A 19,791-nucleotide genomic window follows, 5' to 3' on the forward strand; every position below is an offset into this window, starting at 1 on the left:
AGGGCCGCCCCGCGCCCCCCCCTCCCCGCCCCGCCCGCGGGGCCGTTGCCCCCCTCCCCGCTCCCCCCGCCGCGCACAGGCGCGCTCGGCGGCGCGGGCAGCGTGAGGGCAGCGGCCTCGGCGCGGCGGGTGCGCCTGCTCGGCGCGCGGGGCCCGCAGCGGCGCGCAGTGACGTGCGGCGGCCGCGGCGAGGCCGGCGGCGAGCGGGCGGGCGGGAGGGCGGGCGGCGGGGGGGGGGAGGGGAGCAGGCCGCGAGCGCTCGCGCCCCGCCGCCGCCCGTCCCGGCCCGTCCCGGCCCAGCCCGGCTCGGTTTGGCCCGGCTCGGCCCGGCTCGGAGGCCCCCAGCGGCGGTCCCGCGGCGAGGCGACGCCCGCACAGGTGAGCGAGGCCGGGGTGAGGGGGGGGGGGTACGGAGAAGGGGAGGCCGCGCTCGGGGCCCGCCGCCGCCCCTCAGCTCGGCCTCGGCCGCTTGGGGCCGCAGCGGGAGGGGAGGGCGGCGGCGGCCGGGCCCCGCGGCTGAGGGGCCTCCGCGGGCGGCCAGAAAATGGCGGAAAACAAAATGTCGGCCGGGGAGGGAGGGAGGGAGGTGGGGAGGGCAGGAGGGCCGCGGATCGCCCGGGCCCGGCGGGACGAGGCCTGGCCCCCGCCTCTCGGAGCCGCCGGGTGAGGGAGGAGGAGCGGCGGGGCCCTGCGGCGGGCGGCCCCGCGGCCCCTTTGTCCCCGCGCCGCGCCCCACCCCGCGGCCGCCTCTCCCCGCCCTCCGCCGCGCACGGCCCCGGTTCGGCCCCGCGGGTGGGGCGCTCCCGGGCTTTGTCCCTCGGTGAGGCCCCGAGCCCCGGCCCCGCGTTCCTCAGCCTCGGCTTGTGGGAACCGGGGCCTCTCCGCGGTTGCTGCCCCGTGGCGTTCCCGTTGGGCGCCGGGCTAAAAAATTGGGGAAAACCGCAACCCCTGACGGAGATGTCTTCAAGGAGGACAGCTCGCTGCTGTTCCTATTGAACTCCAGTTGTAGGAGATAAAAATGCAGCTCTGAGTGTCTGCGCTACCAATTTGTTACATTGCAACCCTTCTGAGTGTGGTCCTTTCAATTTAATCAAAATGTCACATACAGCCTAAAAATACCTGCAGCTCTGGGCTAAGTATGGTGCTGTGGTCTATTGTACGTAAACAAGGCCTATGTATTGATTAGAAGAATTGCACCATTTCACATGAGTATCCAAGGGCTGACCACACAAATCTACTTCACAGGACAGCGTCTCACCTGAGCATTTGGGCAGTGGTTGTTTATTGGAACCATGGAGAGATTTCGTATTTGCATGGCCCTCTGTTTGGGGCATATCAAGGCTTATTAAATACATACTTTGTACGTGGATTTATTAAGTTATAATTTTTTTTTTGTAGAAATGTCTTGCGCACTATAAAATTCCAAATTTATTTCAAACATGACAGCGATGCCTGGAAGCCACCATTGATGGGAGCATCATTGTGCCTCTGGGTACAGGGGAGCCACCCTTTTATCCCTGGGAAGTGTGGAATTGCTGAGGCCTTCCTTTTTTCCCCCTCCTTAAAACACTTCACCGTCAATTTGGGGGTGCTTGCTGAAAGCTTTCTTGAAGAAAACTAAAATGTTAATGCATATTTTATGTTATGGGAAGAGTAAACTCGCAATAAATCAATGTATACGCACAGAGCAATGTTTCTAATGGCCTGGGCCTTTACCACTTTTTCAGTTGAGCGTTAGGAGTTGAAGTGTGGTCATCCCAAACTGCCAGGCATTATCTTTGATTTATAAAATGCTGTTTACATGGTGTTCCAGCCTCCAGACAGAGAGGTCGTATATTCTCTTTTTCATTGTACAATTTATTGCCTGGTCTCAACTGAGCCCAGTCTGAAGAAGAGCTTGGTACAAAGAACTGAAATATTTTTGCAGGTGGAAATCAACCTTCTCCCTAAGCTAGTTAGAAAGGGAACTCTAGCCTTCAAAAAAGCAAACCAACATCAAATCCATGCACATTTTAGCAATTTAGTCTCAGTTTAGGTTTCATTATTTTTTTTTATTTTGGAATCTGATGGTAATATATTCCTTTTTGTTGTAAGACAACATCCTATAATTAATGAAAATGTTAGCAAAATATTCTAATGTGAAATTATGTTATTGGCTAATGCTAATAAAGCATTTTCACAGCATTTTCTTTTAAATGCATAAATGAGAAGGGTCAATAGCAATAACTTGAGGTCTTAATAGTTTGATGGAAGAGGATTATGAGAGTGTACGGACTTGTGCCTTTCTGGCATATTTCTCAATGTCCCTTTTCAAAAGCTTTGTGTGGAACCCATCTGTAATTGTGTGGGTGTATAACAGTGTACTACAGAAGAAAGCACAGTTAATGGCTGCTACCTTTTTGTGCTGCTTAGAAGAATGAAATTTGCATGTATATGTAGTGTGCGAGATTAAATCATCTGCACTGCTGAACTTTACGAGGAAAAATAACCAATTGCAGCGGAATTGCAGGCCTTCTCCGTTGTTAATTGTTCCAGCATGAGCAACAAAGGGGTTGGTTTCCTGCTGTCATTGCATTCTTCTTAAGATCCCAAATTAGACACACAAAAAAAAAATCTGATATAATAGTTGATGCTATTTTGTCCTTTGCCTGCACTGAGGGTTTTTAAGAGTGCACTTAACAGTGGCTGGAGACCGCTTGCGTCAACCAGAGCACACCTTCAGCGGGCTTGTTGCTAGCACGTCATCATCCTTCTCTCCTGTTAGGGAAAATTGGAGACACTCACAGTACGTGCCCAAGAGGTGCTGTCTTTGGGAATTTCCATAGTCTTGTTAGTTACTGGGAAAATTGTCTTCTTGGCAATGGTTCCCTTTCCTAGCAGAAATTTTAATTTTAATTAAAACAGCAGTCTCACTTTGTACTGAATTTTCTACATAGCACAGTATGTAGTATGCTTATATTTGAGTATCTAATTTATAATCTGGAAATAAATTAAATAGTTTGTTAAAAAGGAAGAAAACCCTGGCGTATTCTTCCAGTAGTCTTGAGACTGATATAATTTAAGATCGTTTTCCATGGTAGTTTATGTTTAGAAAAGGATTATATAAGGCTGAAGGCTGTGATTGGAAATTGTAGAGCACTGCATTAGTTCTGAAATTGCTGCGCTGAATTAACCATTGGTTAGCCGGTGATTGAGCGTTGCATTAAGGTTCCAAAGTTGCTTTGTTATTACAGTGGTGAACGAACTTTATCTTCAAGCTAAAATTTTAAAACGACGTGAAATCTGAGTGACATTTACAGGGAGAAAGTGTTGCAAGGCTGATGGTGACAAGAGGTGATGCAAATTTTTTCTTCTGTATCCTCAGTTCAGTTGGAACATCCTTGGGGTGGAACGGTGACTTGTGCCTGAAACTGCCATCACTGCAGACTGCTTGCTGCTTCCTTCACTTGAGGATTTCCAGTTCCTTCCTTGATAACAAAGATGCAGTAAGCATGGATTGTTTTCCACTCTTTTTTTTTTCCACCTTTTTTCTATCAAAAGCTGTAAAGGGTCCGTTTCCTATTAGAGGGGTGCTGCAGATAGCTGTGTAGGACCCGGTTTGTCCTGGCAGCAGAAGTGAGGTGGCACAGAAGGAACAGTGTTGGAAGATCAGATTTCTAGAATAACCTGACTGTTCTGAAATAAAATGTCAACCAGGATCATACGCCCCTAGCACTGGGGTGGTGCACAGAGGTGTCAGCACAGCCGTCTGTTAAGCGCTGCCGTTCTTCTGGAAGTTTCAGGCAGTGGGGACGTTGAAATAAGTTGGTCTTACTAATGCTTAGCTGCTGCCTGCTGCAGCGGGTAACTGCGCTGTGCCTGCAAATCTGAGTGCCAATGCAATTTTCTGCTAAGTCTTTTGGTCAGAAATTTTTAATGATACAGAGGGCTTCATACAGAGCTCCTGAAAATCACCTTCAGCGCTATTGTTCTCAGAAATCCAGAGCACTGTGCAGTTCTTCAGAACTTACCTACAATTAAACAGCAATGAAATTTACACATGGAAAATTTGTTTTGAAATGGATATTTTTTTTGATGGATACAAAGTTGTGAAACAATCTGAAACATTGCTACTCTGTATGCAGCTCTCTGCTTTCCTCAATGCAGTGTGCTCTATGCATCTAGGATTGCCTGCCACAATAGATGATTAGGTGAAAGGGTATATGCAGGTTATATATGGAAGTATTTGCAGGAGTTTAGGTCAAAAATTATAAAAGCATGAGAAGAAAGCAAAGTGGGCTGTATGAAGTACTGCATGCTTTTTTCTTGACCTTGTGGATAAATGTTTTTCTGTGTCTGTCAATGTGACAAGTGAATCCAGCAAAGTTGGTCAACGCAATAGTGCTGTGTTTAACACAAATTTGGATTTTGTTTTTTGCAGGTATTCGTGAATGAATCTATCTGAATATGGATCCAGGTGGTGGAAGTCTTGGGCTGCAAGCGCAAGAATCCAAAATGCCTCACACTATGATTATGCAGGACTTTGGTAAACATTTTATCTATTAAACATTATGTTTGTAAGCTGTTTCTAGATGTTAAGCTGACAGATAAAACTGGTATTTGCATGGCTTTTTGGAGTAATTTCAAATGATGATGTATATATATGTGATGTACATGTATAATAAGGCTTTGTATACTTTGGTTGCTGATCTTGAAATGGTCAGCTATTCCAAAAAATTGAAGTAACTTCAAAAAAAAAAAAAAAAGTCATCATCTGTGGCCCAAAGCACTCAAGCTGAGACAAGAGATGTTATAGGGAGTTCAGTGGCTTTGTGGTGTGTGTGCCTCAGCTTGAGATAACACTGGTGGGCTGTTACATCCCTGTGTACCAGTACAGGTATCAGGTATTTATGTCTGAGTTTTTGTGCGGTTGCCTTATCACTGTCTCCAGTTTAGGAGATGTAAATAAGGTGGGAAATAATGTCTTTGTGTGGTAGCAGATAACTTTATACGTAGGAAACAATTTACAGATTTAACTAAATCTTCATGTTCTGTGTGTACTTAGAAGTCTTCACTTAAGAACATCAGTCCAGGGGTTGTACTGTTGTAACAAAACTTATCTGGAAATTATTTTTTTTAGTTAGCAGTTTCTTTTGATGACAATGATAAATAACCAGAATAATTTTGAAGGTTTAGAGAAAAGACAGCAAGAAGTCTCCACTCTCTTCCTTGTGGGTCTCCTTTTCTTGCATTGTGGCAGGAGAAGACCTTCTCAAACACTGAGCTTGTGTCTTTGCTCTGACGTGAATGTCTTTTAGAGTGTGCTGAAATAATTGTATTTGCTGTACCATGTTAAATAATTTTAATATTTTTTTCATTGCTATAGGAACCGTGTTCTTGAATGTTTTATCCATTAAGATTAAATCTGCTGTTTCTGGTTGCATTGAAATAAATGACTCTGTGGCCCCTTTTTATGGATAGTAGGTTGCAAGCAGGGCTGACCAGTCAAGTCTGTTAATGAAAAACTGGTTTCTGCTTCTAGCTATTCCTTGCAAAGAAATTGCAAACTGATAACAGTTTTTAACATATGAGCATTGTACAACCTGAATTTGGCAAACTCTGCAAGATGTCTTAAAGAAGAGTCAGGTTTTATTTTTCTTAAAGAATACAGACTACTTTGAATAGTCTTTTTCTGGTGAAATGTCAAATGTGGATTGCTGACAAGAAGCAGCAGTTTTGCACATCTGTGTTTACCTTATCTGTACAATTATTCTATTCCTTAGATAAACTCTGCTAATGCAATAATCTTAACATTTCTATTGTTTTGTAGTGGCTGGAATGGCTGGCACTGCTCATATTGATGGAGACCATATTGTTGTGTCAGTCCCCGAAGCTGTGCTAGTGTCTGATGTTGTTACTGATGATGGAATAACCCTGGATCATGGCTTAGCAGCTGAAGTTGTCCAAGGACCTGACATCATCACTGAAACTGATGTTGTGACAGAAGGTGTAATTGTTCCCGACTCTGTTTTGGAAACCGATGTTGCTATCGAAGAAGCTTTAGATACCAGCGATCATGTTTTGACTTCTGATCTAATAACAGAAACTGTTAGAGTTCCTGATCAGGTGTTTGTGGCTGATCTTGTCACGGGTCCTGATGGACACTTGGAGCACGTGGTGCAAGACTCTGTGTCAGGAGCCAACTCACCTACGATGGTTTCAGAAGAAGTCCTTGTAACGAACTCAGATTCTGAGGCAGTCATTCAAGCAGCTGGTACTGTTCCTGGCTCCACGGTGACTATAAAAACAGAAGATGATGATGATGGCAAGAGCACATCTGAAGACTACTTAATGATATCTTGTAAGTTAAACAAAGGTAGATAATGAATAGGAGGTTATCTAAAGCAGAAGTGGTGTAGTGGGGAGAAATTACTGTAACTGGAGTCTCGATCCACTCCGTGCTGGAACTCCCAAAACATATTTAATTTTGTAGTTAATTCTTGTCTAGATTTGGGTTTGTGTAATGAAAAATCCATTATCATTGATACAGCAAGAAAAATAGTAACATTCATGCTGTTGAGTATGTATGCTTCTGCTTCCGAAACCAGATATTCCTGAAAATTAAGAAAAACAACATTGCAAAGTTAAATATTCCATATACTTCCAGTATGCAACTTTTTTAAAATACAGTGTCATATTTACTATATTATGGAGGTTCACGTAAAAATAACATGTTGGGTTTCATCGGTAGAATACAGCAAAGGAAAAGGCCTTTTAAAGATACCAAAAATATTTTTTGTTAGCTGAATTGAAAATTATAGTAGCCATGTTATCTTATGTTACGCTGTTGTGGACTGAATTTGATGTTAGGGGGTTGTGTGCATTAACTGATCAGCTTTCCAAAAGTGCAAAGTGGCTGCCTGGTTCAGTTTCCACACAGCATTCAGACCCTGTACAAAGTTGGTGAGAAAGCCATATGGCCATACGCTATTTGTTGAGCAAGAGCTACCAAAAGCATTAGCAAAATTATACCTTAGGTATATGAAGTTTCTTCAGGGGTTAAACTGTACTCTTAAGATAACAATTTGTATTGTTGTGCACACATATTTGATGAAATGTTTCTTTTAAATTTTTGACTTCTCTGAGTTAGCTGTTGAAATGTGAGTAGGTCAAAACAGATTTTTAGTCAGAACCAATATGTCTTAAAAAAAAAAAAAAGACAAAAGTGCCAAGTGTGTTGAAGTGTCAGTCTCTTCACAGTAAGCACCATTTATTAAAAATTTCAGGGTGTGACTGATCAGTGATTATAATGATTTCAGTATTTCATACATGAAATACAGCACTCTTCATAGCACTTCCACACAACATATTTTTAGTATTTATTTTTCATTCAGTACAGGGTGGACAGCAATGATTTTTTTAATCATTCTGTCATTACAATATTACCATGTATCAGCCATGGAAGTTACAAAGTTCTCTGGAAAAAGAAGCAAAAAAAACCAAAAAAACCTCAGTCTAAACCAAATTAGACATACAACAGAAAAACCCCTGTGTGTTTGTAAATAAAGGAACGCCACTTTTACAGTCAGTTGTTTCATTGAAAACATTCCTCCTTTCTGACAGAGTACTTACGATGAGTTGTATTCTGTAACTGCGGTATTTCCAACTGCACCTTTGTAATTGTAAGTAAAGTCATCTTTGGAATTCCTTCTTAGATAGATGTGTGATTTGATGATAATGATCGCTGTGCTTAGACCAGAGCATCGTAACCGTCAGTAACCTGTGGGCTCAGCTGTGCCCCATCCATACCTAGTGTTGGCAGGTGTTCTCAAGCCTGGTGATGACTTTTGCAACATTTCTAAGCCAGTTTGAGACCCAGTGTTAAGCAAATCACATCTGCATGTACTTATAACCATGATATATGTTTGAGTAAACACAGTTGGAAGTTACACTATTGGTCTGGAATTCTGTTCTAAAGTAACCATTTTTAGGTATACATGAAGGCAGTCTCTTGCCTGTTTTTTTGAGGCTGTGTTGTGCTGTGTGGGCCAGCTTAACCCAACAAAGCATGTGGACTGAAAAATCTTGGTTTTCATGCACACATAAGATGTGCCATAGGCTATGCGTAATCCTCTTTTTTAAATCTCTGGAATACCCATCAAAAAGGTACTTGTAAAAAGCAAATTAATACAAAATAAGCACATATGGGATGGTCACGTACCCACCCATCTCCTACTGAGAAGTGAAAATTATAACTAGTGTATCCCATTTAGCCCGAGAGGGGTTAGCACGCTTGTAGCTTAAAGCATACCCTTTTTTGTTTTTCAGGTTTGCGATATTCAGACCCACAGGGGATTGCCAGCTCCCGATCCGTGTGTTGGCCCTGCATGCACTATGTTGGTGACCTCATACCCACCAAAGAACAACACTGGAGCTGGCCTTTAGGGGTAAGGTACTGTTCCGCCACCGCCGCCTTTGTAGTGTATGACAATACAGTGTTATGTAGTATGCTGAACATTTTAGTTTTAATACTCCTATATTGTAACCTATGGGATATAGAGTAAGTATATCAGACATCAGAAAGATAAGAAAAAATGTAAAACCATGGGACTTATCTTGCCCTCCTGTTAACCCTGTGGGCTCCTATGGTGGGTGTGATATCACCAGCATAGTGCATGCTGAGGCATCACATGAATTGGGAGCTGGCAATCCACGGTGAATCTGGACATCACACACCTGAAAACAGCTAAGGTAAGTTTAACATTAGAAGTGTGCTGAGTTTTCCTTTAAACCTTGGTACTCAGGAGGATTCAGCATATATTTATAAAGGTTCTCTGTTGTGTTTTTTCAGTTAATTTTAAATGACAAGATAATAATATATAGTGCTTCTGGTGGATGAGTCAGATGTGGAAGACACTTTCTTATTCTTCCCTTGACATAAAGTAAGCATTCCTGTTCCTGGGCAATATCACAGGGAAAAGGCATGAGATGACGTTGTTGAGTTAGCAGTGAGTAATTGAAATCATATTACTTAAACAGTAGGATGTTTTCATGATCTTTTCTTTTAAAAAAGTCCTAATATTTTGGAACTTTTCAAAGATTACATGTCCTGCTGTGTTGTTTTATCGCTTATCTAAATGTGTTTTAAAAAATAAATTGAAACCATCACATTTACTTTGTATAAGATGGCAATTTAATCAGTAGCAGTTGCCAATGGCTTTTGTTGCTGATATATTTCAAACAAACAGCAATATCTTACAGTAGGTGGTCTATATCAGTAACGTTTTCTCAGTCTACTTAATATTTTTCAAATTTTGTTATATTTCACTTTGGTTTCCTAAAAGAAGTGATTTCAGAGGCCCTTGATACACAGGCTTCCTGATCTGGTTCCACAACTTCATCTTGAATTGTAGAGACTGAAGATCTTTGAAAATACACATGCTGGTTGATGGTGTGGGAGTAACCACTAATTTTAAAAATACTGCTATGAGTCTGCAGTAGCTTTATTGGATTTTTACTGTTTTGTTGCTTTGTTTTTAAAGGGCATTACAAATTTGAGGGCTTTACTTAAAATGGTAAAATACAGCATTTGAGCGTATATACTATATTCATGTAATTTACTTTAATTTTCTTGGCTGAAAATATTTATTTTTGTTTAAAAACTGAAAAATTCCTCTTTTTTTCTCTATGTAGTCGTTATTGAATTGGTATTGATGTCCTGGTAAGGCAGATAATCTAAAATTCTGTGTTTATTCTTATACTGTTTCACCAGATACGTAATGATGTCCAGTCACTGTCATACAACATAAGTTAAATTGTTGGGAAATTTGTCTCTAAAGGACACATTATCATATATAACTGATTGTTCCCCTGTTCAGTAGGAAGTTGCTGTACTGCTTCCAGTACTGAAATACTTATTTTCTGTGTTAAAATGATAATGAGTTCATAAAACTTTGCAGTTTAGAGAAGGTTGGTGTTGCTTGAGTTGCAGATTTGAAAATAACTCTGCTACCACCTGCCAATTCTAAAGTTACAATAACAGCACACAATTAGTAATTTCTGCCACTCAGCCTTTCACTTTTCTTTCTGTGTTTTGGCAGCGTATCTAGTCATACAGCTACACATATGTATATATATGTAATTGCTTCTGCCTTGTATTATTAGTTACTTTTGATACTTTAAAGACTCGTGTATGCAGTGGGACCATCCATCGTGCTAAAATTAAACGTGTGTATCATATTGAAGAATTTGGATAAATTGTGGCTTGCTTACTTGTGGTGTTGGTACTCTTATATTGCCCTGCAAGGTAATTTGAATGTAATGTACTGCATGTCAGATTTGAACAGATTAAGATACTGATGTTCCTGACATTGATTTTAATAGAGATACAGTTTTTAATTAAAACCATTCTAAAAACTTTTTTCCAGAGGAAATTTTTATTTATTTCCCCTGATCGGTGTCTGATTCTTTTTGGCTATTCAATTAAACTGTTGCTCACAAAGAGAAACAGGTCAACCATAGGATTTTTTTGCATTCCCTTTAAATTTTATCAAAACATATGATTTAATTTTCAGAGGTTCTAAAATTAAATACTACTTCATGCCTAGTTCTGTTGTCAATAACTTCTGTACTTTTCTGATGCAGTCCAGGATTTCTGAAATAAGGTTCCTCAGTGTGTAGGTGATAAATGGTGGATACCTACTTGGATGGGTTTATCTGCGGAACCCTGTCTGTGTGTGGGAAGAGCTTAGTTTGGGATTGCTGTGGTGGATTCCAGCCCTGCTGCAGGAAAGGCATCTGCTCTTTTTCTAGCAGGTTCTGAACCACCTCACGTGAATGCCTGGAGTTTTAAGAAAAGCTTAAGCTTGTACCTCACTACGCCGGGCTGTAGCCTGAGGTAGTTAAAAGCAGCTCTTCAAGAGCAGTCATTGCTGCACGGGGAGCAGGAAGCTTAGAGGGGGATTGGGAACCACCGCAGCCATCCCGAGGTAAGCCACCCCTCAGCAATCAGAGCCTCAGTGGCCCCGTTGAGCAGGCTCAGGCCTTACTCCTGGAACACTGCTGCTTAAATATTAATATAAATGATTGGTGTTAAACCTTGTTTGCACATATTTTAGTGTTACATATGCAATAAACTGCCATTCATGAACTGTATTCAGTTCAGGTTTTATTTACAGTTTGTGGAATTCTTCTGTTTAGAGAGTGCATTCAGTGTGTGGTACGCAGGCTTGGCTGGGCCATCTGCAGAGAAGCCACCGTTGGCCACTGAGAGAAGTGTGTTGTCAGCACCTGTGTCAGAAAGGTGCTTGGTTCGGCGGCCTGTTAGCAATTTGGGACATAGATCTGCATAAACAGATACTTGTGTGCATACTTTTTTTTAAACAAAATAGTTTTCCTTGTAAGCTTTTAATGGTTTGAATGTGTTTTTGTTGAAAAAATGAGATGAGTATTTTGAAAACGCATCAGAGTTGGTAAGACAGGTATATAAGGAACAAGAAGTCTATTTCAGATTGTATTATTTGGATTTATTTTCACCTCATCTTTTAATTGGCTATATATTATGCAATAATCTTTGTTAATTTTAATGTTTTCAAATGATAACATGGATAAAATCATAATTTCGTTTAGGGGGAAGAGGTAGTCCAATTTTTGATGCACACTTCTATCACTGGAAATGTAGTCAGGAGTCATCACTCATGATAAGAGTATCTACTACTAAGTGTTGGTCACCAGTATTTTAGAGTAGGGAAGAAGTTTCTTGGAACTCTTAGGCTGTAACAGGCAATTTTGGGCTTGTTTATAACATTTTTGGATGTGTATGTTTAATTTTACTATCTGATACATTTTTGCTTTCTAAGTGCGATAGTTTCAGAAAAAACACACTGTGGTGACAAACTCTCTAGTGTTCTTAACTCTGTAATTCATTAAATGTTTCCAGAGTTGTAACAAAAAAATGAGTCCTGACCTTTCAGAATCTCTTTCACGTTCCTTAAGATGAACTATTTGGTGAAGTCCATATATGGCAACAAAACTTTCCTATGCATGGGGATATAATAGTGGAGAAAATGATGCTACTGATTACTGTGACTTTTAAAAAATGTATTTGAGCCTCATTGTTACTCTCTTACCTTTACAGTGGATGATGTTGGAGAAAAACTGGATCATATAGGAAGCACTCCCTTGAAAATCAGTACCGAGGTGGCAAATGATGAAGTTGCTAAAGATGATGGGTTTGGTTCAGAAGTTATCAAAGTGTACATATTTAAAGCTGAAGCTGAAGATGATGTCGAAATAGGTACCTTTGGAATTTTGTATTTTTCCAGTAGTAAAAAAGTGTTTTGTGGTCTTTCTGTTTGTTAATGTCATGTAATACACTGATCAGAATGTTCCGTGGAGTGTGACATTTGTGGAGATTGCTCATATACAATTGATGCTTCAGGTGTTATTTTCAGGTTCAGGTCAACAAAGTAACTACGTATTTTGCTGTCCCATTTTGAATAGATAGTACCTGATTCTGTTGAAGGCCAGTGGTTATTTCTGTAAGGTTCCTGCGATTTTACTATTTGGTCCTTCATTTAATTAAAGTATAAGAAAGGTTGTGAAGACTATGTGCTTCTGAAGGCCATGGGGAAAGAAGATCGAAGTAGCATGTTAACGTCCCTTATCTGTTGTAACATCTGTTTCATCTGCTATTTCCTACATGATTATTGGGGCCTGGTCTTAAAGTATGGTTCCTTCCTCTGGGGATGGGTTGTCAGTCTTGAGGAACAGACTGCTAATGCAGCAGCAGGAAGAACCAAAATTTCTTATGGCTGAAAGCTAATTTACAGCAGGGACATTCTTGTGTGGTACTCTCACTGCTTCCCATTACCATTCTTAAAGACAGACATGAACACCAAAACATTTAATTGGAGTTTTATAGCTTAATCATAAATAAAAAAAACCCTTCAGTCTGAAATTAATCTTGAACGTGGTTTTGTTTACATTCACTTAATGTGTTTAACTTTTTTTTTTGTTAAAGGCGGGACAGAAATTGTCACAGAGAGTGATTTTCACAATGGACATTCAGTAGCTGGAGTAATTGAACAAGGAGGTGTTGGTAGAATGCAGCGAGAAAAAATGGTTTACATGGCTGTTAAGGACTCTTCTCAGGAAGATGAAGATATTAGTAAGCATAATAAGAAACATTTTTGTTTCTCATGCTGTTTTGTACAACAATATAAGCATCATTCTCAAGGACTTTTTTAATTTTTCTGAAGGATTCTTCAGCCTGAAGTAGTAGAAAACTAAGCTCATCTTCCCTAAAAATAAAGAGCAGGCTATAATTATTTTAAAGTGATGTGGATAAAATGCACTTTGTGCATACTGTATGCAATCATTTCATTATTTATATTAAATTTAACATTTCCATGGATGAAGTTAATGAGGTTAGTCAAATTTCTCATTTTTCTGTTTTCCTATTGTGAATTACCTTGTTTAATCAGCTTTCTGGCAAAGTGGCAAATAAATGTCATCAGTTACAAGTTTATAATTTTATAATTTTGAATTTGTATTGGTGTTTATTTTGTATTCATTTTTATCGATATGTTTTCTCTCTTTAAGGAATGTCTGAATAAACAATGATCCCCTAAGAGAAGGGGTGGTTCTAAATGCCAAAGGAAGAAAAGTAATTTATAATGGGTATCAATCAGAGTGAGAGCAAATTAAGTGAAAGAAAATTAAGGACGAATAGAGTGAAATTTAAGATACATTCTTCTCCTTTAATCCAGGCTGTGCTGAAATAGCAGATGAAGTTTATATGGAAGTTATTGTAGGTGAGGAAGAAGCTACGTCACTTCCAGACACACAGCTTGAAGACTCTGGTGTGAATAAAACTTTTGTCCCTGTTGCTTGGGCTGCTGCTTACGGTAGGAATCAGTATGCTTATTTTCTGAAAATCCCTTGCATTGTTTTTTTCCCAACCTAGCTTCCAGAATCTCTGTGCAATTGTCATAATCTTTCACCTTTCCTTAGGGGTTTGGAAACCCTATTAGCACCGTCAGTTAGTGGAGTTGGTAAAATGCTGTGAAAAATTCTTTTCCACATAATTCACAACCTTTTACACATAAGGTCCTTGGCTTTTTTGCAGTTCAGATACAAAGAAAATGATCCCATTTTTACAGTGGTGTGTTTTCTTTCTTAATGCTGGCTTGTCAAACAGTTGTCAGATTACTTTAGTAGTTGGTTATCTTGAATATAACGAATGGGTTCCTATATGTTTAGTTTTACAAAGTAGAAAGGAAAGCTGTTTAGAGGATTTTGGTACTCTTGCTCTAATTTACCATCTCAGATGTACAGAATTCATGGTTTTTTGATGGTTGAAGTCAGCTGTTGAAGGTCTTACAAAAACAAGAATAGGTTTAAGTATTTTATATTAACTAGAAGGAAAGGAGAATAACTTCAAAAATAGTAAGAAGAGATGTGTGAAGCTGTTCCTGATAACTTTATTTTATGTAGCATGTTTTAAACCGTTACTCCTTTAAATTATGAAAGAAAAAATAAATATATTTTTTTTCTGCAGCAATGTTTCAAATTGTAGAAGTATCTTATCAGGACATGACAAATTCTGAATATTCTCTTATTTCATACTTATTTTTTTCCAGGATTTTGGCATATTAAGTGTATATTAAGAGACTATCAGATCAGCATCAGTAGTTGGGCTTATGAAGTGGTTTTGAACCGCAGAGCCTTGGCACTTAGCAGTAAACACTTCCAATCCAAAATGAGGAACATACTCTTGAAGTGTTACTTCTCCATCTGGTAGAACTTTGTAGTGTCTCATAGATGAGTGCTGAATGGCTGATAAGGCAGAAGTCTTACTAGCTGCCTAGTTCTACTCTGGAAAGATAAAGTACTTTCATCTCAAAAACAAATTGTGGACTTTGGGTATCCTCATTTCTGGATTGGTATCCAAGGTTATTTATAAGGGTGAAAGTTTTCAGAAACGAGCTTATTAACAGAGAGAAGCAGAAAAGACAGCGTGGTAAGCATGCAAACACAGCTTCAGTGGATATTGACTACTGAGAAAGATACGATTTTTATTTCTTGGTGCACATAATTATGGAATACTGAACTGATGTGAACTGCATATCTCAGTTGGGACAGATTGAGCTATTACTTTTTAGTTAAGTTGGTTTTCTCTCATTCTCAGATTTTCAAAGCCGTCATCTTTAAAAAGAACTTTAATTTTAATGACTAAAATACCATTTTCTGCAGGAGATGAAAGAAGACTACCCAGAAGATATGAAGATGGTCAAGCGGCAGGTAAGAACATGCAAATGTGCTGTGTAGAACTCTAAAACTTAGGCTTTTAAAAATCTCTATGCTTGCGTGATAGACTCCTGATCAGTGAGTGCAAAAATTGTCTGTGAAGTATATGTTGAAGGAGTAGTCCTCCTCTAGTATTTAGAAATGAAAATAATTTTAGATGTGTTGTTGGCCTTCAGGGTGGGTGGGGAAGCTGGGAGGATCTGCAACTTGGGTTTTATATACAGTTCTGTAGTCAGAACAGAGAATGCAGTTGGTGAGAAGTTCAAGTTAGATAAAAGGAAACAACCAGCATAACTTGTAAGAATTAATGTCTTGAGAAATATGAGGTATCAATGAATATAGTTGAGAATTAATCAATGTTTAAAGAAATGCTTTCTTTTGCCAACAACAAAGGTAGTGCTTTATATTGGCACTCTGTTTTTTGTATATGTTCCTTGTAGAGGAATGGGTGATGCTTATTTTAATAAGTAGTAGATCTGTTGCTGTGCAATTCCAGTCATCAGTCCCAAAGAAAAAAGTTGTTTAAGGTTTTTTATGGTGTTTAATTTTTGTTTCTAGGGAATAACTTGGATACACGATTAGAAAACAAAAACGGTAATGCAACACAATACCTGCAGATTTGTGATAGCATTAGCACTAATAGAGTGCTAAAACAAAAAAACAAGAAAAGGAGGAGAGGAGAGGCCAGGCAATGGCAAACAGGTAAACACTGTATGGTTATGTGTATTCTCATGGAGTGGTATTTACTCCATTACTATTCCTTTTTTTTTTTTGTTCCCCAAACCGGTGCAGAATTAAAAAATATAAAAGGTGATTTGCAGATTTCCTGTGTCCTTCCCCCCTCCAATTCTGTGCATAGAAAATGTGTTAATTTCTGCTACTGAAGTCAGTACGCTTTGGGCTGATGTAATTCATTTGAACTTTGCAAGCTATTAAAAAGTAATTGTGGATATCCTCACTGTACATCTGATACCACTTACCTATTTGAGCAGTTTCTAAAACAAAATACATAAACTGTAGGTGCTGTGGATTGGTTGTTTTTAAACTACTGAACTCTGTCTGCTGCAAGTGTAAGTGCATGAATCTGAACAGCAGTTGGCTGATTTTAAACTTCTTAATCCGTGAATTTATTTCCTTCATAACTTGTTTTTGTTTGTTTAAAAACAGCTGTTATAATAGGTCCTGATGGACAGCCCTTAACAGTTTACCCTTGTCATATATGTGGGAAAAAATTTAAATCCAGAGGATTCTTGAAAAGGCATATGAAGAATCATCCAGATCATATGATTAAGAAGAAATACCAGTGTACAGACTGTGACTTTACAACCAACAAAAAAGTAAGTTTCCACAATCATCTGGAAAGCCATAAACTTATAAATAAAGTTGATAAAACCCATGAGTTTACAGAATATACGAGAAGATACAGAGAAGCAAGCCCATTGAGTTCTAATAAGCTAATACTGAGGGACAAGGAGCCTAAACTGCACAAGTGCAAATATTGTGACTATGAATCTGCAGAGCAGGGACTACTCAATAGACATCTGCTTGCAGTTCACAGTAAGAACTTCCCTCATGTTTGTGTGGAGTGTGGGAAAGGATTCCGTCATCCGTCAGAGCTGAAAAAGCACATGAGGACCCACACTGGGGAAAAGCCATACCAGTGTCAGCACTGTGTCTTCAGATGTGCTGATCAGTCCAATCTGAAAACTCACATCAAAACCAAACATGGGACTGATTTGCCATTTAAATGTGAGCACTGTCCCCAGGCTTTCACAGATGAAAAAGAACTGCAGCAGCACACAGAATTATTTCAAGGGCATAAGACTCATCAGTGTCCACATTGTGACCATAAGAGCACCAATTCAAGTGACCTGAAGCGACACATTATTTCAGTTCATACAAAGGATTTTCCCCACAAATGTGAGGTATGTGAAAAAGGCTTCCATCGTCCATCCGAGCTCAAAAAGCATAGTGAAACCCATAAAGGTAAAAAGATACATCAGTGTAGACACTGTGACTTTAAAACATCAGATCCTTTTGTACTGAGTGGGCATATCCTCTCAGTTCACACCAAGGACCTGCCTTTTAAATGCAAAAGATGTAAAAGAGGATTTAGGCTGCAAACTGAACTTAAGAAGCACATGAAGACCCACAGTGGAAGAAAAGTTTATCAGTGCCAGTATTGTGAATATAGCACTACGGATGCATCAGGCTTTAAGCGGCATGTAATATCAATACACACAAAAGACTATCCACATAGGTGTGAGTATTGCAAAAAGGGGTTCCGTAGACCATCAGAAAAAAATCAGCATATAATGAGGCACCACAAAGAGGCCATAATGTAATATATGATGTCAAGAAGGAAGCAATTTAGAAACTGTGATATGCTAATTGGGGAAAAAAAATCTCATGAACTGTTTCTCCTGGTTTCAAAGCTTGATATTAAATCATAACTTTACATTCTTTGTATTAAAAGTCTTAAAAGTATTAGGGTTGACAGGGGATCTCATAGCCCTATGATTGTTGCTTATCAGAACCTGAAGAGCACTATAGAATGCAGAAAGATGGATGAATGTCTTAAATTTGCAGAAAGATGGATGAATGTCTTCAAATTAATGGTATTACACATTGTTAAGCTATAGAAGACAAAAAGATGATTGTGTTATCCATTTTGTCAGTAAGAGCATTTGTCTCCAATATGAAAACAGTTCAGATATATGGTGGGGTTATTTACAAATTGTTTGCTAAGGCAACTGAGTCTAGCTTCTTGTGCAGTTTTGAAAGAAGAGTATTAGTCAGTCACTTGATCATAACGTTTTTAAATTGTGCCTGGAAATTATATTCTAGAAATGGTGAGATTTAGGGGTTGTCCCTCTTTTTTTTTTTTTTTTTCCTAAAAAAAAAAAAGACACATTTCATTGGGAAACTTTTTTGTTTCCTTTATTAGTTAGGTCCAACACGTAATTTTTTAAAAGGTTTTCAAAGCTGCTAACCTATTTTATTGCAGGATATGATGTTTAAAATATAGCATTATGTTATGATCTCAAAGGTGGTGTTCTGGTGCTAGGGTTAAAGATGTGTATGTATATAATTTCCCTTTTTTATCTGAATCTACAGTTGAATGTTGTTCAGTATGGCACATAACAAAATTAACTTTGAATCTGACTTTTTTTTAAGGATAAAATGGATGCAGCTGATAGTGTTGTGACTCAACACTAATTTTTTCTCAATACCTTCAGATCTCAAAAAAATATTAAAAAGAAAGTTGAAAAAATTATAGTTTACTTTTTTTTTAATTAAAATTCAGAGTACTTAGAAGTTCTGTAGGGCAGTGTTCTTTACAGGTATGACTATTACTGTCCTACCTCCTGATAGGAAATTTTCAGTATAAACATAAAATTGCACCTTTTAATCAATTCTTAAAAAGAAAAGTCTATACCGTGCTATAAACATGCATTTTCAATCTGTAAGAAAGTATATATGCAGTATTTAACCAGAGAAATATGCTGCCACTAGAGTTTGGAGGTGGATCTTCAGTTTACAGTGTATACATTTAAAATATGCATCCCTTTAAACAATGCTTTGTGTTAGCATGCTGCAAATCAAATGGCGCTTAATATAACAAGCTGGTCTAGGGCTATTTAATGAAAAACCTGTTCATAAATGTTACGCATATAATGTGTATTTTTTATTCTTTTTAGTTGCTTCATGTTTGCACACAGCTGTTTACATGATAAATTGTAACTTCATGCTATATTGTGGCTTTGTGTTTCAGATAATGTTCATATTTTGTTTTTGCACCAGATGAGAATCAGTTCCTTGAGAAAAAATTTTTTTTATATTTCTAAACTTCAGAAAGTTAAATTTGGGAAATCTCTTAGAAAAATATGTGTTTTATGTGGCTGTAAAAAATGATGTACACGCTGTAAAATAAGATTGTCACTGTTATGTGGGATTATTATTTCTAAATGTGTTACTCATCGTAACGGGCATACAATAAAACGCATCTCTTGCACTCCAAATTTTTTGGAGTATACTTTTCATTTATGGTGATTTAGGAAAGTCTCATTCTGTGGAAATTTGCTTAACATTTCAGTACATTATTATTCCCTAATTTAAAATGCAATAACATCTCAAATTAAGGGCTTACTTGAGGTATGTTTATCAGACTACTGAGGGGGGAATATTGGGGTTTTAACTGACCCTTTGTATTTACAGGTGTAATGTACTTAAGTTTATTTCTAAAATAATTATCAAACGTGATATTGAATTGCCATTGAAATTCTTTCTTTTAAGTGAAGAGTGCATTAGATTTCTCATATTTTGGGAAAAGACAGGTGGGTACTGCCTTAACTGTGTAATAAGAACAGTCGGCAAAATGCTAAAAATTCTGTCTTAATTTTCTTCATTTTAGAATACTTGAATTATGACATCAATAATTAAAAACTTTAAGAAAAGAGTGCAATGTTAAATGAAGTCTTCCTCAAGGATTTGCAACGGGCT

General features: G+C 38.7%; 1 protein-coding gene across 5 annotated transcripts in view; it reads left to right on the forward strand.

Moving 5' to 3' along the window:
• Nucleotides 1-19,791, forward strand: part of ZNF711 (zinc finger protein 711) — a 24,522-nt gene continuing 4,731 nt past the window's right edge. For 2 of the 5 annotated variants that reach the window (XR_014697596.1, XR_014697597.1), the window contains exons 1-10: nucleotides 1-378; nucleotides 3,365-3,485; nucleotides 4,421-4,525; nucleotides 5,810-6,340; nucleotides 12,116-12,274; nucleotides 13,001-13,147; nucleotides 13,749-13,886; nucleotides 15,235-15,282; nucleotides 15,847-15,990; nucleotides 16,456-17,213. Coding sequence is in view for 3 of the 5 variants with exons in the window: in XM_084534666.1 (XP_084390792.1) it covers nucleotides 4,447-4,525; nucleotides 5,810-6,340; nucleotides 12,116-12,274; nucleotides 13,001-13,147; nucleotides 13,749-13,886; nucleotides 15,235-15,282; nucleotides 15,847-15,990; nucleotides 16,456-17,633 (2,424 nt within the window). In the remaining 2 variants the exon portion in view is untranslated. Of the gene's footprint in view, nucleotides 379-3,364; nucleotides 3,486-4,420; nucleotides 4,526-5,809; nucleotides 6,341-12,115; nucleotides 12,275-13,000; nucleotides 13,148-13,748; nucleotides 13,887-15,234; nucleotides 15,283-15,846; nucleotides 15,991-16,455; nucleotides 19,308-19,791 lie in introns of those variants that run through there. The other 3 variants (XM_084534666.1, XM_084534667.1, XM_084534668.1) reach the window with 3 other exon arrangements.

This window comes from Aythya ferina (genome assembly GCF_964211825.1).
Source record: "Aythya ferina genome assembly, chromosome: 13".
In the NCBI taxonomy this organism is placed as follows: domain Eukaryota; kingdom Metazoa; phylum Chordata; class Aves; order Anseriformes; family Anatidae; genus Aythya; species Aythya ferina.